General features: G+C 34.2%; 1 protein-coding gene across 10 annotated transcripts in view; it reads right to left on the bottom strand.

Moving 5' to 3' along the window:
• Positions 1-26,373, bottom strand: part of TCF12 (transcription factor 12) — a 328,904-nt gene that overhangs the window by 28,780 nt on the left and 273,751 nt on the right. For 9 of the 10 annotated variants that reach the window (XM_074366183.1, XM_074366185.1, XM_074366186.1 and 6 more), the window contains 5 exons: positions 16,417-16,522; positions 15,246-15,385; positions 14,822-14,966; positions 14,064-14,128; positions 6,119-6,197 (listed from right to left, as the gene is read on the bottom strand). In XM_074366183.1, the coding sequence (XP_074222284.1) occupies positions 6,119-6,197; positions 14,064-14,128; positions 14,822-14,966; positions 15,246-15,385; positions 16,417-16,522 (535 nt within the window). Of the gene's footprint in view, positions 1-6,118; positions 6,198-14,063; positions 14,129-14,821; positions 14,967-15,245; positions 15,386-16,416; positions 16,523-24,196; positions 24,353-26,373 lie in introns of all 10 variants that reach the window. The other variant, XM_045506274.2, reaches the window with a different exon arrangement.

Below are 26,373 nucleotides of genomic sequence, written 5' to 3'. Positions count from 1 at the left end.
CTGCTGGACATTTTACTTTTATTTGGCTATTCTGAATAGTAACTGAATATCACTATATTATTAATGGTAAATATTATTGTGTTTATTCTTTTGGGGAACATGTCTGAGAATAAACAGCACTTCTAAATTAAAAGGTATGAACATATTCATGATCCTTAATTTGTAAGGCCAGAGCTGCTTTCTAAAGGGTCATATTAACTTCTGCCTTTAGTAATGCACAAACGCACCAATTTCAAAAGACTGCAAATACATTTAGGATTATCTGCTAAAAATTTTCCTAATATAATTTACACCAAAGCACATTATTTAATTTGGAAAGTATCATCATGAAAATTTTGTTATATGCTGTTTACTCTTCAACTTTAGAAAAGAAGCAACATAAAAAATGACAGAAAAAGGATACAAGTTCAGAGTAGAAAGAATTAAAAAGAAAAAAAAAGAAAGAAAGAAAAGGAGAAATTCATTCACGTACTGGGGCATACTTTAATGATCTTGCCACAACAGCTTTAAAAAGAAAAAGAGAAAACAACTGATCGAAAATCTTTCCTATTTCATGACGATGCATATGAAAATAAGTTATGTACAGAAAATAATGAAGACCATTCAATTAAACATATAGTATTGTTCTTAAAAAAAAGCTTCAGTGACAATATGAATTATATTAGAAATCTGAAGTTGGACAAGTTGAAGGTTTACTTAATTTGTCTTGTTTATTCCAAAATTAAGTTTTAAACTGTTCCCCCTGAGCTTGTAGTTGTAGGTTAATTTGCCACATTTAGGAAGCTAACAATTTAAGGTGTATTGGAACTGTTACAGTTCACTTTGGCTGAATAAGTTACTAATTGTATTCCTATTAATCATACACATTTTACAAGTTAAAAGTTGGATGTATAGATTCCTAATAACCTGGTTATATTTCACAATTAATTATATACATCCTGTTGTTATTATACACAAAATTTTAAATACTAAAATTGTAAGAAAAAAATACACACATATATATACACTACATCAGCTAACAATTTTTTTACTTGTAAGCGTGTTACAAATTATTCTGAGGACTATTAAAGACTTCCTGCTAGACATAAAAATACAATCTTACTTTCATTACACAAACTATGGACAATTTAAAATTACTCATTGAAACAGAATCTTGTGGGCTAATTTTATAACTGTCAAGTAGAATTTAGCAACCTGAAAAACCCAGTAACTGACTACATGAAGAATTCATATAAAAACAACTCAGCTAGCACTTTACAACTGATTTCAGCATTAGTGCCTTCCATGAACTCATGCAGAACTGTGAAGTTTTATGTGTGTAAGAGGTTAATCATAATCTATTTTGAAAAAGACCGTAAATTATTTTAAAGAGTATCCTTTAACGTGTACAATATTTTATTTTCAATCATTTTGCCCCATTTGCTCTAACATCCTTGGGTGATCAGCCTGTGATAGGAGCCTGATCATCATGTTATTTCACTTGCATGGATTATTACATTAACATAACTTTCATGTTTAAACACCTCAGAATTGTTAGAACACAACTGCTTTGCAAAACAGGCAATTTTTGTGGTTTTTCACTAGCTTAGTGTTGAGGAATGAGATGTGTGCAAAGAGTTACTCAGCTAAGAAATCACCTATATTCATTATTTTTTGATAATGATATGAAGTAACTATACTAAGGTCTTCCTCCAAAATGTAATTCATTAAACTGGAAAAACATACACATACTTAAACCTGTTTTTGCTGGATTGGGCTGCTCCACTGTGATGTACTTGGTTACAATAGAATACTAACATGGTTAAATCACTGATAACTGTTTGAACTTCATACAAATGTCAAGTTATATTTCATGGGCAGAGCTCCTTAAACTCCATTTAGTTATTTCAAAAATCCATGCTACTGGTCTCAGAGGGGATGGCTGAATAGTAAGATAGAGTTATTAGATCTGTAGAAGTCAACTGTATAGCTAGCATGGAAGTTTAGTGGACGCTAGGAATCAGTGGACCCGCATTCTAGTCGATCTGTACTGTCAATTAACTTGTAGTCCTGACTATAAAGTATGCACACATAGTTTTTTGTTTTTGTTTTTAATCTGCCTTTACAAGGCCAATGAGGTAAAAGGTATGAAAGCACTCACTTTGTGAGCCTAACGGTCTTTTTGACTATGAAACATTATTATTACCTCTTCCTGATGGTAGATCTATTATGTAATCAATGAAAAAAAAGAAGATACATAGAATTCTGTAATTCTGGCCCACTGACAGCTTATTACCTATGGATGAGAACTTTGGGGTTGTGAATGGAATTCAAATTCTAGACAGAGATCATAATGCTATAGAATGCCTCTGGCACTACACAGCCCTGCATTGTCATCTTTTCATAAAACTAGTACATGAATAAAATATAGATTAATTTAGAATCATACTGGCAGTTTATCTGTAGCTTGTAATCACCAACCGTAGCATTATATGGATATATCAAATACGGAAAAACAAAAGTGCAAAGGTTAAAATCCTCCGAGGTTTCCTACAGAATAGGGTATTTCCCCCCTTCCTTCCCCGTCATCTGCTGTCTGGTGGTAAACATATGTAGAGGTTTGGGGCTTATACTTTGTTTTATTCGAATAGGATAAGCTTTCAAGTGTTTAAGTAGTTAATAATTTTTGTAGTTGCCCTGGGCTTTTTAGTGACCACTCCAAAAAGCTAGTTCTTATTCAAGAAGGATTATAATAAGCCTACTTGATAATAAAATTTATTGACCATTCCAGAAAACAAGCATGCTGATTAAGATAAGAGAACAGAATTATTTGGCTAGAAAATCTGGAAAGGCTTTCTTTGATCATTAAATCTAAAATTCATCCAGTGTTTTTGATCTGCTCTCACTCTGAGTGGGATTTAGTAATATATCACTTAATAAAACTGGTTAATAAATTTAGAAAACAGATAACACCATTTTGTGTGGCTGAGAGAAATTCTTAGGACCATTTACCATACAATTTCTTATTTTGTTAGTTGTTTTCCTTTGTAATCTCACCCTAAGCTCAAGCTTTCATGAGATCCTCCAGGCTTGGGAAAGGCTGAATAATCCTTCACGGAGCGCTGAATGCTTTGCTTTCCACAGTCTGATAGCCCCAGCCAACCTTTCCGTTTCAGTGCTTCACGTTTACATGTGTGAAGACTTCATGAGCAGTCAACTTAATGACTCTGGACGAACAGGTCATGCACTTTCTTACATCTGGATCTTTTTCACGTGCTTCCTTTTATACCTAGAAAGCGTTTTTCTCCTTTTAAAATCCTACTCTCTTCATGCAGTATGTCCAGAGAACTGCAGTTCAGAGTGAATTCTGACAGTTCCATTTTCATGTGTTTCTTTTATTTTCTCAACTAAACTGAAAACCTGTTGAACTCAGGTAACTGTTTTAACATCAGGCACTGAAAGATGATAAAAATAAATATCTCATTGGTTAAATGAGCCCAACTGGAGGAATCCTTTCTTCTCTCTCTTTTCCCCCCATTCCCTCTTTATTTTTATTGTGGATGTTGTGTAGATTGTATAGTACTGAGTACTACAAATTATTAAACTTTTATTCATTGATAATTCAGAGGGAGGTAAAGAAAGGCAAAAAATGGTTTTGTTGTCTACTTTCTAAGTTCCCTTAGTAAAAACACTCTCTTAATTCAAATACTTGTGTCTTTTCTCAAGTGACAACTGTATTAGACAAAGCCATTCTTCTCTTCTATCTTGCTACAAGAGTCCAGATTTTGTTCAGAAGGCAGGGGGTGTCTATCATTTCCTACTGTGAACCAGGAAGGAGTAATTTTATTCTTAGCTCCTGGGATAAATCCTAACAACTAAGATAAACATTGTGGCCCCATTTCTGTTGTGAGCAATTGTGTTAAGCCCCAACACTGGCCAATGAGTCATGAGGGAAAAACATGTTGAAGAGGCTTCTGAGAAAAGATTTTTAAAAGACAAGGAAAAGATTGTCTTTTTTTCTTATATTAGACATGGTTATGTCCAGATGTGGTATTCTGAACTGCTATCTCACCACCATCCTGAGAAAGAAACGCAAAGAAGTAGAGCATGAGCCCTGACGGCCAGGCTATGGGCTTCATACAAGACAACCAAAATGCCCTTATTATTTAAGCCAGTTGAGACAAACTCTTCTCTTCCTTTAAGCTTAAAGTATCCTAACTGATATAACAGCATCACCTCAGAAGCGTCCTCAGAAGCATTCTCTAGGTAAAAATGTATGGTTCTGATCTGAAAAGTTCCCAAGGAAAACAAGCAGGATGACAATAATGACGACTGGCCTCAGAAGCTGCCCTGTGTGGCTCTGCACCTGTGTAACTGTCCTTACAAGGCCCACACTGAATCTGACTGCTGCTCAGGAGGAAGGAATAGGACAGTGCAAAGAGCACACAGTGGGCAGGATTTTTCACTCTAGACAAAAGACCACTGCCACATAAGGTACAAAATAATTCCCACATATTATATAGGAGCCCTGGTTTACTGTTTCTTTTCATTTTTCCTTCAACTGTGAATACTTTATCACATAGTGCTTTTCTATTTTCTTCCTCTCCTTCCATATATGTTCTGCCAACTTGGGTGGGGGGTGTGGTAATAAGGAGAAAACAAGAGATATAGGAGATGGGAGTCAGATGCACCTGCATAAAATCAGTCTTTTGTTTCCCGTTTTAGCAGGAGTATATGAAAGTATTTTCCTTTGGGTATGACTTCCCAACCAGTGTTACTGAAAACCAAAGGACACTTTCATGGCTATCGTACTGGGCAGAGGAGAAGAAGCAGTGGGAACATGCAGGGAGGGCCCACAGCTACCTCAGAGGAGAAAGTGAAGCAGGCAATAGCAAAAATAACCCTGATAATGTCAGTAAAACTGTGCCAGAAAGGGTGAGTAGGGTTAAAGTTACATCATTCTTCCTGTAATTTCAGCCCTCTGTTAAACAACAACTTTAAGTCAATGGGTCTTTCATAGTCCTGTCTATGTGGGGAACAGCTGTTCAACTTTTACTAGACAGCTGAAGCCACGGTGTCTGAGAAAGAGGCAGAACCCACTAAGAGCTGAAAGCAGCTGCCAGCAGTTCATCATCTCCCCACTGGAATGCTTCTTAGCAGAGTCACAAGACTTAATCACCAAGCACAGGTGACAGCTAGGGCCCTGATACACCAGAGCCCCGATTTTCAGAAACCCTGAATAATGCAAAAAAGGCTTAACAGCAACAACAGCAACGCCACAGGGATTTAACTGGAGGTTTGATGAGGACTAGAGAAACATTTCTGAGGTCAGCTGTTGGAGGAAAATGGCAATTTTTACCCAGTTGTCTAATGTCTTTTCCTTAGAACTAATACATTTCTTCTTCACCATGGTTCTTCTCCAAACACTATTGGAGAAGTTCCTATTGACAAAAATTCCTATTGACAATAATGATAATTGCATCTCAACAAATTTATATAGTAGGATAGTATCTGGAACCAGTTAAAGCTAATGTGAAAAAAACAGGAAAAAGTAATGCAAATCTGAACACTTATTTAACTCTACTAATAATGTTCATCCACATTCACAGAGTTCTTTTCCTTTGCAAAAAACTACATTATCCCCAGGAATTTAAAATATACATGAAATAATAACTTAGTGGACTTAAAAATAAAGACAAACTATCTAGCAGAAAGTTATTCATTTCCGAGTCTTACACATGGTACATGGAAAATGCAGAGAGTAAGGAAGAACGAAGTTACACGTACTTCTAAATAGGTTACTTTATGTTCTATGTTCTCTTATCAAAAATTTAAATGTATCTCCTTCTCTATATTTTACCTTCATCCCAGGCACCTAGTCTTTTTTTTTATCCTGTTATAACTGTTCTTAGAAATTATCACCAATTATTTTAAGAATCAGAGAAATATGAACAAGTAATTCAAAACTAACAAATATTTCAATATGCTCCAAAATGAACTCAAGGGCTCTGTTTATATGCTTTCTTAAAATAGATTTTTTTCATGAGTCTTCACTAAATTTTATTGAAAAATAAACTTAAAGTACTTCCAAGTAGCCCCAAATATATTAATTAAGTAGTTGGATAAAACAAAAGCCTACCTGTGAGAGGTGAGGGTGATCCAACTGGTGTTGATGGATTTGATGGAAAACTACTGCTGGTGTGGTCAGGAGAATAAATCTAACCAGAAGACAAAAGATACACACATATCACCGTGTGACAACAGCAAAAATATAAATCCTTTTGCAAGGAGTTATTTTTATAATCTAAGCAGCCACTCCTAAGACTCAGAGTGAAAAATTGTTTAATTGATTTTAGGGCTATTCCATTACATAAAGGCTATAAAAGCATGTTTTAAAATTAGGATTAAAAAGTATCATATATATTCTAATGTGACAGGAATAAATGGATCGCATGTATTTCTTTATTACTCTTGCTGAAAATAATTTAAATTTCTAATTGTTAGAAGAAAAAAGAGAACTAAAAAGCAAACAGATCTGATAAATAATCTTTCTACAATATACCTTTTAAAAAAGTTTTATCCATTAAAAATAATTATCTTAGGAAACGATTAACTTACCTTCTGAAGAGAACTGTCCTTAAAAAAGTTTTAGAAGTCAAAGAAAATAAATTTCAAAAAGTTATCCCATTTCTTTTAAAAAGTTCTAGTTTGATCTAGTTTCTAATGATGTGTGAGTGTTGTAAAAAGTCGAACTTACTCTCAAAGGATATTCTGTCATCTTTGAAGGAAGTGAGAAAACTATGAATGTTCTTCAGTGTTTCCTAAATAATTTGCAGACTTTATCTCCTAAGAGGATAACATACCTGGATGCATAAATTTTGGTATTTTGGCTGAAAGTTTTGTTGTAATACTTTATTTCATATTGCTAAAAAAAACAGTGACAGATTCATTCAAGTTCACCTAATTAACAGTCACACATTTCAAATGTCTCCTTAATCCACGCACCAGCAATGGTCTCTGGGTGCTCTTCTCTAGGACAATTCCATTCCTCTTAACAAGCATCACAAATCATCTTCACATCTCAGCACTTAACTTAGGCCCGACAAATCAACTTATTTGGATAAACTGTGGTCAAATATTTTAAAAAGGAAAACTACTTGTGGGTGGAAAGTGTCATCCAATAGAAACGATCTTGCTCTGAATAAGCTTAGGGCTCTAATAAAGTTAAAGAGGCTCAAATTATGGCACATAAGGGGGCCTTAGCACTGGTTTTAAAGGCAGCGTCATACACTGAAAAAGTCAGATAGTGGGACAGGCTCATGTAAAACAAAATTCCACAAGTCATAATCATCAAACATTAATAGCTTTCAAGTTTTTTAAAAAAGAAGACAGCACTAATTAAATTGTAAGCAGTCTGAAAGTCTATTTCCCTTTGACTACAAATGAATTGGTGACTACACCCATTGGTGTGATGTTACTAAATCAAAATTGGAAATCCTTTTAAACACCAACTCTTTTCAAAGAGCCAGATCTAGAAGTTGTATATTCAAGTTAGAAAGCCATTTTAGAAAAGCCCAGCTATCAAGAAGACTTCAAAAGACTTTATAGGAGGACTCAGTAATAGGGAAGTAGTGTGCTATAAGGCCAATAATGTTGATCTTAAAGCTAAGTTGTTACCTTTTAAAAGCTGTTACCTTTCACACATGTAAAAATTAGCTAAAGGTCACATTTTGGTTTCTAGTGGCCTGCATACATACAGTGATTTATTTCAGCCCTAAGTAAATTAGTCACTAAACTTCAACAAAAACATATTTCAACATATCCCTTTATTTTTATAAACTAGTATTTCTCATTTTTAAGATGTAAAAATTTTAACTTTTATGAACAAGTGATGCTAACTTTTATGAGATTATGTCTTGATTATAATACTGGTAAGGGAGGGAGGGTTGATGACACTGATGGTGGGTGGATGAGGAGTGAGAGAAGTTTCATTTCCCTGCAAAAGCTTGATGATCATAAACCAACTTACTGACTTTCATTTCCTTGTCTGTAAGAATTAACTGCATGAAAGTACTGGGGAAATAACATTCCCTCTGTGTCATACCTCCTGCTTTGCTTTCTTCATACTCCTTTCATTAATCACTAATTGTCTAAATTTGTTCACTTGTTTATTATCTGTTTCTTTTACCCTTTTTCCTAGTAATGTGCTCGGAAGAGCAAGGACTTTGTCTTATTCAGACAAAATCTGAATTATACAAAATCTGCAGTAGCCTCAGATTCTACAACAGTGCTGGTAAATACGTACTTGTTGAAAGAATGAATGATACCAACTTTACGAAGTTACCATCTGAGTATTCCTTTTAAATGCTTGGATGCATTCACCTAGGCTCCTCTCTCTTACTCTTCCAGTTCCTTTAATGTAGATCTCCCGAGAGCTCTAGTCTCAGTTGTCTTTTCTATTTACCTGTGTTTTTTCTCTTCGTAATACCATTCTTTATGAAGTATCAACTACGACATTCCTGTGAATGATTCTTAAGTTGACATCTCTAACCTTATACTGGTTGCTGGACTTTTCCATCTGGGCACTACCCTTCTTTCATCTCAAGCTCAGTATACACAAACCCAAATTTTGCATCACAGCCCCAAGCTCCCTACACTTCCCATTTCTACTCTTCTGTTTCCTCTAGCCCACTTAGCACTACCATTCTTTCTCATGGTCAACAATACCACTCTTTCTCCCCTCCTTTCCCCTGCTCCTCCACCCTTCCCACCACAGACACCAATGCCCACAATTCTCTATAATGCTTCTGGAATAGGCACACATCATTCTCAATGCCATGACATTACTTTAAACCTTTACTAGAACTTGTGGCTGGACTATTTAAGTCTTTATATTTTTAGTTACTCCCTGTTCCTTTCATCCCATACATAACTGCCTGAGCTACTGTCCTCAACCAGTTTTGAACAGTCAAATCCCAGAGAGCACTTCATGTTGCCTACTATATAAAAAAGAATGATATTTGATATATTATATAATCTGGTCACAAAAATATCTCTCTACTTCATAACCTACATAAAACATTATATACAAACAAAATATTTTCTTCATTTTCTGAACACAACTTGTCCTTTAAAAGGCCTGTTTCTTACCTTCTCCCTGAAGGAATTCTATACCACATCCAAGCCCAACTCAAATGTAACCTCCCCATTTGCTCTCATTTTCACTTCCCTTATATTCTTAGAATAACCTGTGCTTGTCTTTGGTCTTCTACTTTACACTATGCTCTGTTTCTGTATACCTGTCTTATCTTCTCTCCTTGACTGGAAGCTCTTTGAAGGTAGGGACCTTATATCATTCAACACTGAATCCATCATTGTCTGTCACTGTCTTGTACAAGGAGGTGCTCAATATTAAAAAACAAAACAAACAAAAAACAACAACAGCAAACAAACCTTGAGCGATTAAACTGCACTGGAAATTTGCTACAATACTTTCTGACAAAAAGCAGGACTCAGTAAATGACAGCATATATCTTAGTATTTATGTAGTGGGTTTCAGTGACAGAAATACCAAAGGGGAGAAAAAGATCTTATTATAAAGATGAATTCATTTACAGATCAGTTTTATGGTATAAGCTTTGATAACAATATGGAAAGGTTCCGCTGTTTCTGACAATTAGTGCTGATGTGGTAAGCTGCCTATACCACACGGCTAGGACCTCTGAGGGTATAAGCAGACTATCAACCATTATCTTCCCCGATAACTCTGCCATTACAGTTAAACAGTCCTGTAGCATGTGAAGAACTAGTGACGACTTCTTTATCTCAAAGAAGGAAGAGTTTATACCGTAGTCATTTATCACTACCTTGCAATGACTAAGCAAAAGACTTTGGTGTTATATATAATATAGGTACAAGCTTCTAAAAGTCACTGTGAAAACAGGAGAAGCAGTACTAAAAAGTGTATCAACATATAGTTTCTACTTTTTCAAAAGCAGCTTCTCCATTTTACAATAAAAGCCATTTTCTCCACTTACATTTCCTCACATTTCCTGGTTCTACTTTGCTCTAAATTAAAGTGATGACAGACAGAATTGTTATTAATACTTTTCCTGAACTGACAGCCTGGCAAATTACAGGACTTTTTCTTGTCCTTTTTACTTCCCTAAAAAGAGTATGTGTATGTGGGAAGGGGAGCAACAACATTAAAAAAGTATATAGCCTTTTAGATCACAGACCATGTCATTAAACTTCACCTCTGCATATTTATTCTATTACCAACTCACATATGAATTATACTTATTCTATAGATATTGTTGTGTTACTTTTAAGAAATTCTAAACATAAGGCTTATTTGACAAAGAGCATTCTAAATCAGGAATACATTACTTTTTGTACTTTCTGACCTTAAGGAATTCCTACATTGATGTTTAAAAGATTAAAAAAAAAGAGAGAAGAAAAAAGTCAGTCACTTAAAAAATGGGGATGGGAGTGATTTAGAATCTAGAGCATAAACACAAAGTAAGAACTCATTCTACATGCAGCCCATGGTCCTCATACTGTTAAATGACCAATGATGAATAACTCCCAATACCTTCTGCCAGGCTTAACCGGTAATATGCCTCATTTTACTGCAACAAATGAGGCTCCTCCTCCTATCAGTCATGGTCCATTCCAATCAGCAGGGTGCCAATAAGCCAGAGGCTAATGAAAAGGGCCTCAGACAATGGAGAGCTCCCAAGCCCAACCTTGGAACTGTGAGCCCAATTTTTAAAACACTACAGTGCACATTTCAGTTAATCTTTATTATGCTAATGTTATTGAGTCTAAGGAACAAAGAAACTTATTTCATGAATTACTTTTAAACATCAACTTCCCTGAATTTTCTTTTCTTTTGTTAGGGGCTACTGACCATTTAACTACCCAGATTAAAACACACACACACACACACACACACACACACACACACATACACAAACAACACACACTCACACTCTCTCTCTCTTTCCTTTGCTCTGAGGTAGAAATCAAAACATAAATTATCACAAAGAAGTCTGATATAATCAACAAAGTTAAACAGTCCTCTTGTTTGATCTCCTCTAAATTAAAGACCAAGTGTTTTGATATGGTATTAGGCACTGAAATAAACCAGATGTTTCTTCCTCTATATAACTCTCCATGGGCACAATCTTAAAGGGTTATTGTCTGGCAAACGTTCAGGGAAACACAGAAATGGCACGAATATCCAGATTTTCCTTTCCTTCTATCTACCCTAGTTTATTATCTAAACTAATGCATAATCCATAGGGCTTTGGGAACTTTGTGTAAATACTTTCATGTACAATTCTCTTTCTAGCTACCCTGAGATTAAGACCACAATTATTCAGGCTTAAATCTAAAATAAAGGAACCTTTGCAAATGTATTATCTAGCTTTACATGTTTAATCACACAGTATTCTGTGTGCTCTTTAATACTTAAACTGAAGAACAAAGGTTGTACCCTCTGATGTTTCACACATAAAAGACCTTCTAAGGTATATATCAGACATTTTGGGAGCTAGAAATAACTTCTAGTGACAACAGTATGGCATTTCTCCATCTAAGCCTAGATGTTATATTTAAAACGTCACATTCTAAAGAAATTAAAATCGCAAATACTCATGGTCACCATTTTCAAAGATCTGTAATACTTGACATCAAATTCTCACATGCATGTCAGACTCTCACATGTAATCCTCATCAAATTCCTTCTCCTCATCTCTTCTAATCCTTCCTATTCTCAATGTAATGTTTTTGCTTTTCAGTACATTCTGAGAGCACTAAAGTGAATATGAGTTTGTAATGGAAGTTGGAGAAAGAACATGTTTGGGGGAGGAGTCTGGTAGGGAGGGAGTCAGGGGATGGATTGAAGGAAGGGATTTGAAGTGTGCAGACTATGGCATGCAGTGATGGAGCAGATGGAATGCATCACCGTCAGCTATGACAGAAATGATTTATGGAATGACCTGGCTGCTCCTGCCTAGTAACAACACAGGATGACAGAGCTGAGTTTCCATGACAACCAAAGCCCACCCACTAACTAGATTAAACATTTTCCCCTGGCTTCCACTCAGTGAATTTGGATTTTCTTTTCCAAATGCCAACTGGTTTGGCTAATATGTGGGTCTTAAAATGGGAGAATAGTCAAGGACTTGAAGGGCGACTGAAAAGGAGCCTGAAGGACCACTGAGAACATCACAAATTCTTCCCTGCCTATCTTCCAAGGTTCCTTTACAGTTTCCCTTAAATACAAAAAGAGAGTTTTGAGAAAAAAGCCCTTGAAATGCAGGCTGTATTTTAAAAAGTTGCCTAATATTGAAAGTTCAAATGTTATTTGTCTTTCTACATGTGAAGTACCTGCTACTAGATTCTTTCCAAGTCAGAAGGACTATGGCAAGCCAATCAAATATCTGGGAGGCACTCATATTTAATATTACAGAATTATTTTCTTTCTAAGTAGGTAGTTTTCATCAGGCGGGAATAAGTCCAGAAAAAGTGAGACAACTTCCTTTAACCCTCATCAACACCTTATAAAATAACAGTTACTGTGGCATTGCTCTTTGGAAGTACAGAGTAAGTGAAGTTAGTCAGATCAGGGTTCTCATCTCATATATCTGGGCTTTACCCTTACCAGCTTGGAGATCCCCAGGGCAAGCTACTTAATCTTTCTGAGCCGAAGTTACTTAACCTTTTAAACCTAGTTTCTCATCTGTAATGTGGGAATAATAATGCCAATCTCACAGAGTTTTCTTGAGGATTAAATGAAACAAAGCATGTAAATGCTTAGTATAGTGCCTAGCACCTAGCAAGCATTCAAATTATAGCTGATACTTTTGTGGGGTTTGTTATTATTATCATCATTTTTGTCGTATGATGCAAGACTGAATTCAACAAACATTTACTGAGCTCTATTTTGTGCGGGGCACCACTATGTGGTAGATAAACTTGACTTGCCTTGATTTCTCAAAAAACTTGTACTGCTATAGAGAAAGATTTATTTACAGAAACCATACACAAACAGTTTATCTCCTTTAATGCTCAATAGTTGCTTCCTACTACTCACATATTAAGTGGTCTGCTTTCCCCATGAACAGCAGCAAATGTGTCTGACAGAGTTATTTGCACTTCATAGAAAATGTAAAACAACACTGTGAGAATTCTGAGAGACCTATCATTCAGGAAGAAAAAGGAAAGAAAGAAAAAGCCTAAGGAGAAACTTCACAAAGTACAAAGCAAAAGTACCTCTTTTAAACAGTCAGGTTTGGAATCTTTGTGGATTACTGGTAAATGCTCTCCCAAGAGTTCCAAAAGAAAGAACTTCAGTTTAATGTTTTAAGGATCAGATATTAAAACACAATCATTACCTTTATTGAAACAAATCATTTCTTAGTCATTAATGTCCTGATGTGATGTAAACTAGCTACTGAAGAAAATACTATGGGATTCCTTCAAATTAGTTTTACTCATTTTAGCACAAGTTCTTCAGTGAACTTTTTTTTAGGGAAGGCTCTCATCTCTTATTTCTTGAATGAATCAGCTGCAGGAGATTATTTTTTACTTTTAAAAAACACATAAAATAAATTCCATCTTAGGAAAAAATCCTTATAAAAGCCCTTCCTATTCTGAATGAGAAGAATGACTGAGTAGCCTTTCTTGATTCCACTTGACTTCAACTTTAATGGGCAACTCACTAAGTGTGTGCTTAAAACAAACAGATTTAACTATTAATCTCAGTAATTTGTGCTTTGATTTCAAAATGTCTAATTCTTTTCTTCTTTCTACATCTGTTCCATTAAGACAAAAAACAGACATTTAAATAGAAATTAGAAGGATAGTTCTTATGGGAATGGGGTGAGGAGGTGTTCTCATGAATTACGTTAAGGGCAGCAGAAATCAATACAGTCCGAGACTAGCTCTAAAAGAGTAATGAAGTCATCTTGTTATAACTACACCCTTTAACTATGACACATACTGCCCGCAAAATCTAATCACTGCGTTCAGCAGTGTAAAAATCATTCAGCAAAATATGTAAAATCAATACTCACAGATGCCAAAGCTTTTCCAAGTGCATCACCTGTCTGTGAGCTTCCAGCAGCGTTCCCTCTGGTTCCTGAGTATTTCAAGTAGGAAAACAAATCAAGGATTTTAGCAGGCAGGCAGGTATGCTTTTTTTTTTTTTTTAAGCACTCTGCCATTATTTTAATGGTGTTCTCTATTGTTATCACACATCTGTCACAATAAGCAAGCAAATACTCCGCATGTGTTGTAGTTAGTGAGCTAAAGTAAGGATAGGTTCCTCACCGGTTTCTACATTAATGAAAATCAGAAAAGTTTCTCTTCTTCCTTTCTTTCATTTTTTAAACTCAATACTAAAAAAATATGTTGAGTCAAAAGGTACAAACTTCCACTTATAAGATAAATAAGTACTAGGGATATAATATACAACATGATAAACATAATTAACACTGCTGTATGTTACATGTGAAAGCTGTTGAGAGAGTAAATCCTAAGAGTTCTCATCACAAAGAAAGATTCTTTTTTTCTATTTCTTTAATTTTGTATCTATAGGAGATGATGGATATTCACTAAACTTATTGTGATAACCATTTCATGATGTATGTAACTCAAATCATTATGCTGGACACCTTAAACTTATACAGTGCTGTAGGTCAATTATATATCTAAATAAAGCTGGAAGAAAAAAATATGAAAAAACAAAAAAATACATATTTAAAAATACAGGATTCACTAAAAATTCCTAAACTCGGTTTTAGGAAGTTCTGCCAACCTGAAAAAAGCTCACCTAGAATGCTATCTGATCCATTGATGGGAGGAGTGTGTGAGGCAGCAACGTAAGGTGAACTGCTGGTACTGGCGCGATGGAAGCTGGACATTGGCGGAAGACTTGTGTTTATGTCTGTTGGTGAAACTGAGTGTGGAGGATAACTCTAGAGAAAGGGGGAAAGAGACATGATCTATTAAATACATTTTCTGAATAATATGCAGATACAACTGGAGAATACTATAACAAGTTAAAAAGAACATCGCAAGTTAGCAGCTGAAGAGTACTACCATTATCATTTACTTTTTGAAAAGGCATGAAGTAAGCCTAGAAGTATTTCATACTTCAGAAGTTTTGGCAGAATCAAACCTTACACTTGCAATCCAAAAAGAAATACAAGCGATGACAAAGTGCTCCTGCAGCCTAGTTGTGTATTATAGCCTACCAAGCGGTCATGTGAATGAAGGCTGCCGTAACTACTGGACTGAGACATGTGGGAAGTGGAGGTCCCCAGAATTCCACCAAAACCAGGCTGGCTCATCCCATTTGATGAACTCCAAAGGTCAGAAGAATTGTGGGTCCCATCTAAGACAAAAAGAGAAATATAAAATTTTCTTAACAAAAATTTTTTCTTTTATTTTGATGATGCTATAAAAATTCAAAGGGTACCCAAATATTTTTTCCTCCCCTTTCCAACCTAGTCAGCTGTCTAGTTTTCTTCCCTCCAAACTGTATAGTCACTATTTTAAAAGAAGCAATAAACTTCTATCGTTAGAGGGGAAAAAATATCCCAAACTGTACTAGGTAGGTCATTATAAAAATCCTTCCAAGATCTAACTTCATATCAGGGAGGATAATAAAAATTCCAAATTTGGGGATAGATTAGATTTAATTTTTGGTTAAACAGTATACCCATACATATACCAAAAAGTTCTTAATCTGTAACAAGCAATGTATACTATATGACACATTCTTAAACTGGAATAAAGAAGTTTCTCCTACAGTAAACCTAACTAATTGATAATGACTATATTATAGTCAGCCTTCAAGTGAAATGTGTTAGCCATGACTTCATTCATCAATGCAAAGTCAATGCATCATTTATGCAGTAATTTATTGCTCCCACAGTCTAAAACCACAGATCAAACAAACATAATTTGCTAGACAGGAATTAAAGGAAGTGCAACACTTTTTCTGTCTTAAAATCTAATCTGTTCTATGATATTCACTCATTATTTACATTGATAATTCTAGGAGTGATATGAACCTAAAATTTAAGTAAGAAACTAAAATTGTTAATAGCTTTTATACATTTAAATTCCAAAATGAGAAAAAGCAGGTCTACTCATTTTTCTCAACTGAAGTCTTCTATAAATTTAATCAATACTAGATGGGCCCTCCAATACTTTGCTGGATAATCTAACTACATTGCAGTCAGTGACAATTAACACTAGAAAACTTTAAAACTAGATTTTAATTTGCTTTAGACAAACATATCTAGATAAGTAACGTCTGAACTTCTGTATAGATACTCTCTTTCCTCACAACTTTAAAGTATTAGCTAATATACACCAGATAACTGTTCCAGCATTTGACAACTATTTGGCAGTACTTACCTTGCATAAAGAAAGTGCTAGCAAACATACTGGTTGGTGGCTTGGGAGATGGATAACTAGGAGATTCACGGTTGAAGTCATCTGAATTTGGGGATGGTGCATATACCTTAAAATTAAACAGGAAATTTAATTAAAATGTAAGTGACTATCAAATCACTTATCTAAAATGCATGTTACATTTCATGAAGGGCCTAAAAAAGGCTATCTACTACCTAAAAAGGCCTATCCCAAATTCAAAGAAACTGCCTAAATCCGCATAAATAATGTCTAACTTGGATACTATCTACATGTTTGCTTTTAGCTGATTACTGCAGAAAAACACTATCCTAAATGTCCTTGTAAAGCACCTCTGTGTGACAATTACACCAGGTGGTTGAATAAACTCACAAATGTTGACTTTGCTTACAAAACATAAATCCATACAGTCTCATGATTTAAAACATGATGGTAGAAACAAGTGTCTTTTGAATATAGCATGAAATAAAACTTGGGTTCACAAAATTAATTCTTTTCACTGTTACAAGATTTATCAAAATCAGAATGAGTTAGATTAAATGTTACTATTCTTTACTACTATTAAAAGATAACTGTGAAAGGCACAACACAATTGTTCAGAAACTTAACTTAGTAAGTTAGCAAAATTAAAACCAAATTCTGAAGGGTTTTAATTTCTTAATTTCAAGGAAATTTTCAAGTCTGTCACAGCTTTAAGAAAAATCTCATTTAATTTGTCAGAGCAGTATTAATTTCCCTTGATAAACCTTTGCTTCAGATAAGCCAAGTCTAAACATTTTGAACTAACAAATGGCCAACACTGTCATTTCTCTGGAAAACTAAATGGGCGGCCAAATAACTGTAATAATCAAAACAGGATCAAACCATTCTCACGATGACTACTGAAACGAAGAAGGAAAACAAATAAGTAACATTTAAGGTGATGCATTGTCTGTAAAAGTAAGTGAACCAGGAGTCAGGAAGAATGGAAGTGAGTCCTATTGTGAGCAGTATATGAAATGTTTATCTTTAGCTTGATAAAGGTTCATCTATTAAATTTCACCCAAAAATAAAAATCCAAAGTGTTCACTTATGTGGAAAAAAGTAACTAGCACAATAAAATTTTGGGAGCACGTTTAAAAAAGTATATGAATTTTTTTTTGAATAAGCATAGAAAATTTCTGGAATTATACACAAGAAATAACTATTACACCTCGAGACTTATAATTGGGAAAGAAGACATTTGCTTTATATCCTTTTGCACAGTTTATTTTTATCCCAGCATACATTTCTAGCACTAATAAAAAAGTTAAGGAAACACACATCAAGATTAATTATTTTATTTACATAAGCTATACTTTATATTCATTTATTCTTTCTCTGAGGCACTGACTAACTGTAAAGATTTCTGGCAAATTACCTAACTTTCTGAGTTTCAATTTCCTCATTTGTAAGATGGTGCTCACAGTACCTGGATCGGGGCGATGATGGGAAGATCAAATGAGATAATATATATAAAATGTTTAGCACGGTAAGTACTCACTAAGTATTAGCTAATAATATCATCTTTCTATCATTCTTATAGGAGCATTTATACTGCCATATATTGTCCCTGTTCAGTACTCAAATGCTGTTTCTTACAGTTTTTGTTCGACATGACCCTAAATATATATATTCATACACACACACACAGCCCATCGTAAACAAAAGGTTGAAAAGGCCACTTTTACTCTTCTTGCTAGCCATGCGATTACTAGCACAGGTGTGTCTTTTTAATGGATTGGCATTCAGGTTAGTTTCCTATCTTTTATATCCCAGAGGGAAAAACACATACCGGTGATACCTGAGAAACTTGGGACAAGATGTATTCCTAAGAATTACCTGGGGATTATACATTAAACATATTAAACATAGTTTTCTAGTTTAGTGCGATTACATAAAGACACTGCTAGGATGAAATAACTGAGTATACACAAACGTGTTTGAAATAGGCAGGAAAAAGTTTTCAGGAAAAGAATTTTGCACTTTTTTCTTTTAATCAAGTTTCAGCATCTAAATTTAGCCTCAGCTAGATGTCCTCTGTTCCCTTTATACACAGATTTTCCCAAACTAGGCTGAAACCACAAACAATGAAAACTATAGTAACTCCACAGATGTAGCAAGAAAAGACAAAAGAATAAAATTCAGAAGACAGCATTAGAACACAACTTTTTTGTCACAAATGTTTATTTACTATGGATACTATCACTGATTTGAAAGTATGAAATATAAAATTGTCTAATTCTATCTAGGTTATAGGTGAAACAGTATGTAAACCTTCCACCGATAATTATGAAAAACTCCAGTCCTGATTTGTCATTTCACACAAAACATCTACACAGTTTAAATTTATATATAATTTCTCAATATACCTTTCTTTATCCTTATTTCTATTTAATTCACTGCATCCCATAGAAGATAAATTTACACTTTAAAAAAATTTTAACTGTGTGCAATTAAGTGTGTACTAAAGCAAAGAAAGGGATAAGCCGGACTTCACTGATTTACAAATCACTGTCAAATAAAGGAGAATATGCTGCTTAGATGATGGTTAATCATGACTATCACGGAAAGCAAGAAAAGCAAGGTAAGCCACACAAAGCAGAAGAGACTTGCCTACTTGTATGTAAAAATTTCAAAGATATATGGAGAGTCCAGGGCTCATTTTAGAGGTAAAGTTGTTTTTAATGTTAGTCTTTATAAACAGACTTTGAAAAAAAAATTAACTTTTAAAGGATAGACCTTATAAATGAAAATGGTCAAAACTCTAAACTATTATGTTTGTCATTTATTTACTAACATAAGTTCAAAACTTTTTATCAAATAAAAATGTTCTAAAAAATATGGCTCTCAAAGAGGTCCGTCTAACAGCATTTCTAGCACAGGCCAAAAAAACTTTACTTTTGGTATCTTAACCATAGCTTGCAAAAACATAGATGCAATGTTATGAAGCAGCAGTTGTGCCAGTCCAGATTTTTCAGATCAAAGAGTTCTTGCGGCAAAGCGCAACTGATGTGGTCTCAACGACTTTATTAACTCCAGATGGAGGGAAATAGTCAGCCAGTTCCACAAAGAGCAAGTCTCTTTTAGTTACAATCAGTACCGGCCACAAATTAAAACCAGACTGCTTATGTCATCTGATCACCTGCACAGAGATGCCAGTTTTTTTCTAGTTAATGATCTAATCACATATTTAAATCTTAAGTATGTTTTTCTATCACAACAAACAATCTTAAAATTAAGAGAAAGGAATATGTATGCTTAAGGTGATTAAAATCTACCAGGAGTCAAACTATTTTAAAGAGAAATTTAAAAAGTACAATTAAGTAATTAAAGATGTTCTACTATAATGTGGTACTTAGAGATTTTTAGAATTCTAGCCTCATTTCAGAATTTCAGGCTCACAACAGCTATCATAGGACTGTCCTTCCTTCTCAAGCACTTACACTTTCTCTTCCAGGAGTGGCAATGAGAGAAATTCTGAGTGTCTGGTGAATAGAACCATAACATTTATTCCAACTTGAATGAATGTAACTAAAAATCTAATAGATACTCCCCTTTCACTATTAAGTCTGTTTGAAAAGAATAAATCCATGGTAATATCTTTCATGTCCTCATCCCATTAACCCAAACTTACTTTTTAAGAGTGATAAGGCATTTCAGGGGTGAATATTTACATTACCTTTTACAGTGGTTACACAATTATCCTTGGAATATTTTAGCTCATAAAGCCAGCTGGGAGTCAAGTTAGCAAAAATATTCCCTTTTTCCTGCTTGGATGATTTAGTTTGGTCATATGGATCACCCCAATTCAGGGCAGTCCATTCTGTTTGGCTGTAGAGCCTGGAGCTGTGCACTGTGCTCCTGATTTCAATGCATCCTTCCTGTAATTAATATTGGAAACATCCCTGCGAGGCAGAGTGGCAAGATGCAAAGTAGTAGAAGCTTTTGCTAAAAAAGATAGTTTTTCTTTTTATCTAGTCACATCCAGTATGAGTTAAAAGACGATGTCATTCCCTATGCTTTTAAAAATAGTCCATAGCCTGTGTGGTAGCTGGTATCTTTAAATGTTCTAAATGATGAGGAGATGAACTGGGAATTTTCTTTAGTATAGGAGAGTAGCTAGCTATATATCTTAATTAAGATACCCTTCTACAGAAAATGAGAGGAATGCTTTAGATGAGCACTAAGAGGTTTCTGTGATGACAGAAATGTTCTATATATGAAATGATGGAAATGTATCCATGTCTGTACAATACAGTAGCTACTCCTTACATGTGACTACTGAACACTTGAAATGTGAACAGTACAACTGAAGATCTTAACTTTAAATTTTACTTTAATTAATATAAATAGTCATTTGTGACTAGTGGTTACTATATTGAACAATGCAAGTTTAGATCACTTTTCCTTACCCAGTAATTTAAAATTACACAAATTATTTTGAAAGCAATATTCAAGGAGTTTCATAAGCTCCAAAACTGATGAAACCAACACAAACTCTCAAACATTTTGGGAACAGCTTTACCTAATTTGGAAAGAAGAATGATGGAGAAGCTTGTTGATTTTTCTGAACATGTTCTAACACAGAAATTATTACCAATAATTCACTATGTTTAGGTTTCTATTAGCTCTTCTGTCAAGATGGTTTGACCAGTAGTTCTTTTTAAATTCCAATGTGCTAAATACCATTTAATACTTTAATGCTAAACACTTTACATGCTAACACGAACCTTCAATATGTGAAAAGTTTATGCTAATAATAGAAATCACCTCAAACAAATCTTTGTCAACTAACCAAAACAACAAAACAAAGCAAAGCCATTTGACTAAATTACCCTCCCATCACAACTGTAAAATAAAAAAGTGATATTCTATTCAGGAACACTTACTTAATTTATCTGATATTTTATATAACTATATTATATATTAAACAATAAAAATTATACAAGATCTAGCTGAGAAACTAAAACCTGGGGAAAAAAACCCCACAAAACCCCCAAACTAACCAGTCTAGGTCACTGGAAAAAAGAAAAACCCCAATCCAAGTCAAATCCTATCTTTAAAAACTGTGATTAAATCTCTGGGCCAATAATTTTAAAAACAGGCACATTTAAGGGTCAACACTCAAAAACTAAGAAAGAAAAACTAGATAATAATTTGTTAAAGAATTTTTTAGTTACTGCTGATTAACCTATGTAATTTACACACACAGTAATAAACACAAATATAATAGTTTCCTTATATTTCTGCGTTTTGTGGGATCTGAATTTAGCAAAAAGAAACTGTTTAAAAAAGTAAAATTTTTACTTCAAGAATTACACTCATTAAGAGTACTACTATTAGAGGAAGTTAAATGTCCTAAAAAATATTTCCTTTTGATTTTTCTGATCATTATCTGATTATCCATTATTTTTCTGTGACTACAGATTTTATGTATACATTCAGGAAAAAAGGCGCATCTTTAACATAAATCGCAAAATCTCAAAGTTTCTGAGATTCAGGTCTTCCCACTTTCCTTGTTCCTTCTCTAATGAAAAGTAAAGCAAGCATAACCCCTAAGAAAAAAGACATTAAAACATTTAAATAAGTATATGACTAGCAATCTAATTTAAGAATTTCCCAATATCTAAAAATACTTAAATGACAGATTTGATAAATATCTCAATGTATTCAGTATTTTAATATTACATAAAAGCAGCAAATTTTGCCATAAAGTCCAATCTACTACTCAAGTTTTTATGGTAATTCCAAGCCTAAAGGGGAGAAATATTTAGATAGTTGCAGTACTAAATACCACAGGAATTGAAACCAAAGGCATCATAAAGCAAAATGTCTGAAGTACAAGGACTAACTCAGGGACACATAAGCCATCTACAGAAGATTCTTTTCATCTAACTAGCTAGCCTGATAAACACATAATCAGAATGTCTATAAAAGGGAAAAATATATGTTCATATTGTCAACAGCTTCATAAGTAACGGACCAATATCTTTCCCCAAGAATTTCCAGAGACATGTTTAGGGGTGAAATAATGTAAAATTTCCTTTCTAATGATACTAAGTAAAAAGAATCCCAGCTTTCAGTACAAAGCTGCTTGAAATCAATGACTACTTCTGCTGTCTAACAAGCATAGTTGAATAATACTGGTTTTCAACTGTGAGAAAAGTTTCTTCTTAGGTAAGTCAAGCACATTTTAGTGAACCTAAGTTAACATAGACATGGGCATGTTTCATCAATTCTTTACTGTAACCATCATCATTTTTATGATAGGCACATTTTTTTTTTCCCCTGAGAGATAAACTATGGAACTTTTAAAGGACTGGGTTTGAAACTCGTACACTGGGGTAATATACTGAGAAAATCAAGAAGTGTCAGTTCTTAACTACCTATATTTAAAAAATATTTAGCTCTAATATACAGCACCTGATCCCTTTCTTCAACATGTTGATGAGCTCATGGAAAGGGACATAAATTTCTTTCTAAAACATTAGTAAAGCTGACCAGTGACAACATACTCTCCTGGCAGAGGCTTTAGTTTTAACTCCCTCGTATCTGTGCCCATTTGAATCAAGAAAAAAAGACCTTCTTGGATTCATATCTGGAATGCAATCTCAGATATCTGTGGGAAAGGGGGAAAAAAAATCAAGGCAGATTTAAGCTAAAGGTCTTTGTCATTCAATGTCTTTAGCATTTTATCTTCAGAGAATTCTTAGATAACTTCATATTTTCCTCATCATACAAATGTTAGATTTAACTCTGCTGGGCCCACAGACAGCCTGGAAATTTGAATTAATTTAATTATACTCTCCTCTCTCATGTTAATTAGTAGTAAATACCCTACGGAACAGAAATGTAGCTCTATATACTCTCATATTGGTTTCTGTGCTTTTATTAACTGAAAATGTTTATTTGAAAAAAAAGTCTTAGAAGTATTTACAATGCAATTTTTGCTACCTCCTACTCTAATTCTCATGAAAATTCAAATTATGTGGGCAGGCAGGGGCCAAAATTATGGCTAAACCCAATTTCAGTACTATGAGTACTATTAGAACAGACCTGCCAGTCTGATTTCCGGAGTTTTAAAACATACCTAGAATAGTTTTAAGTTCTTCATCTTAAACAGAAACTAGTAAGAAGTTGCTTGACCAATCACATCAGTTAGCATTCATGAAACTGTAAGTCTGATCACATATGCAAAATATATTTACTTGTAAGAATAAAGTGCTTTTCTCAGTGACATTTTCTTTCCAACGCAGTATATTTTGATATAAATAGTAGTAAGGATAAATGAAATTTGGCCCTTTGCTATGGAGACTAGTTTACTTGCCCTTGAATGATAGAAAAGAGAAAACCTGCTCTTGGGAGAGAGACCTAGGTTCAATTGCGACCTCAACACTTTAATAGCAAGGTGGGGCTTAAGTTACTAAATTACTTAATTTCCCTGAACCTCATTTTCCTTATTTATAAAAGGAGGCTAGTAACAGTTAGATGACAGAGAGTGTAAGAATGAAATGAGGTAAACATAAAGTCCCCAGCACAGTTCCTGACACAGAGTAGCCCTTATAATCACGTCAGTTCTTGCCCCTTCTTTCTCAGATTCCATACAAAGAAGCTCAATATTCAAAATGTGCTTCTAAACTTGAGTTTTGAAACTTGGATTTCTGTGCTGTCTCTAATAAGATTAAAGTAATCCCCCGATATAATGAAAAGAACATCACATCTGTACTTGGTGCAATTTTTATACCTGGAACACTCTGAAGCATCTTCAGTTCAAGGCCTAGAAAATGGAGGCTGATCAGATCAGAGGAAGGCCGAAACTCCAGAATCCTCAAGGTGAAGAAAACGGGAATCCTCTCCTCCCAAAACTTTCCTTCCTTTACCTCTAAGACTTTCTACCTTTCTGCATAAAGGACACAATTTAGTCATATCAATGAGAAAACTGAATACAGGCCAAGTTCTTTATAAATAAGGAACCTCAGAACCTATTATTCCTTGCTATTTTTTAAATTTCAAAACACAGATAATATTCAAACGATTTTAAGTCCCCTATTTTTCATAAACATATATTGATATCTTACAGTATGGTACATAATACACCTACCCCAAAGCTACCTTTGATACAGAACATTAACCCTTTCTCTTTTCAAACAGTGGGAAAAACAGGGTTAACATTTTTGGCTTTTCTTTTCTGCACATAGATGCCTAAGCCTCTTACATTTCCAGCAATGCAATACGGCCATATAATCTTAAATAACAAAATATGAAGAGGTTCCTCTCTGATTAATCCATTTTTTTTCCTGGAGTCTGTAAAGTCTTATTATTAAATTAGCCCAACCATCCTTAAATATATGGGATCATCTTGAAAATCTAAAAATAAAAGCCAAAAAAAGGGAAAGCACTTTGTTTAAGACCAGTATTACTCAGGATTTCTCCTTCTCTCATAGTACCTATAATAGGACATTAAAAATGAAATCAATGTGAACTTTTTAGCATTTCAAAATATTAATCTGTCCTATCATCTTAAACTGATAAAATGGAATTAAAGAGTGAACTTAAATCTAACCTGTTTGCTGTAAGAAATTTACAAAAATCCCGTAACTCGAGAGGAAGTGTATTTTCACTTAGAGGCCAACAATATTAATTTAATGTGCTAGTTTTTACTAGAAAGCGTTGAGGGGTAGACATTTCCCAAAATATACTAAGATGAGGTATTTACATAGTCTTTGCATAATGTAATTACATACTGCATGATTTTCTTATTGAAGAGTTATAAGAGAATAATAATAATAATAATAATAATAATAATAATAATAAGCAACTAGATGCGGTAAAAATAAAATACATACAAGAAAACACATATAAGGCCCTATGATACACAGGACTAAGACAATATACCAACTCTTTATGCATTTTTCAAGAACATAAAAGTCACCTTTGACCTATATCAGGCACAGGCTATCAATTTTCAGGCTACACTTCTCTACCAAACCAGCCATGTCATCTACCGTAAGCCTGGAAATACTTAATATGATCAAAGCTGTCTCCCCCCACCCCCCCACCAATGTAGAACAAAGAGAAATGCTGTAATAGAGTGATCTATGCTCTCAAAAGAATAAAATCTAAACTCAATTTGAGTTATAGTCTCTCTGCTTCAGGGATCCTTTATAATTAATTTTTCTAAACTCTCACACACACACCATTCTCAAGTAGACTATTTTACTTAGAACTGGACATAAAAGAAAAATATTTTCACATTTGAAAGACAGTTGGCAAGGAAATTATATAGAGATCAAGTAATTTCACTTATATTACCCATCTAAATCTACCTCTCACATTCTCCAAAACCCTGTTTATATGAGCAGCGTGAACACTTACTTTTTAATGAGTTAAGAGTATTTTGCCTTGATTATCATCTATTAGGAAAGCTTACCCCAAAGTTAAGAACCAAATGCTAATGAAGTCCAAAGAGGCCTCACCGAAGCAGTCAGCAAACGAGAGTGCTTTCATTAGTTCTCACATACACTGGTTAAAGCCAAATGCTACTTTAAAACATTTCCAAGTGATAAAAAAGGAAGGGAGAACGGATCTATTTTGTATCTATTTTAGGAAAATGTGATTAGTTTTTTTTATAACTTCAAACGTTAACATTAAAAATGTCTCCACTCCTGACAAAAAAATTCACTAAAGTAATGTATGTATTTAGTAAGACATCTGAGGGAAAATATGGTTTTGGAAAGACTGAGGTGGAAAATACTGAATTCCTGACAAAATCCAAGACTGTTATTCACTAGTATAACATTTTTATGTTTATCAACTATTTTACAAAAAGATAACACCTATAGAATCTTCCAGAGAAGTTCACTTTCTTTTTAGAATATATAAATCCTCTGATTTAAAGACACTTTGCAGAAACACACTAAA

This window comes from Camelus bactrianus, chromosome 6 (assembly GCF_048773025.1).
Source record: "Camelus bactrianus isolate YW-2024 breed Bactrian camel chromosome 6, ASM4877302v1, whole genome shotgun sequence".
Lineage (NCBI taxonomy): Eukaryota > Metazoa > Chordata > Mammalia > Artiodactyla > Camelidae > Camelus > Camelus bactrianus.
The sequence above is the reverse complement of the archived record's forward strand: the minus strand, read 5'-3'. Positions and strand labels throughout refer to the sequence as shown.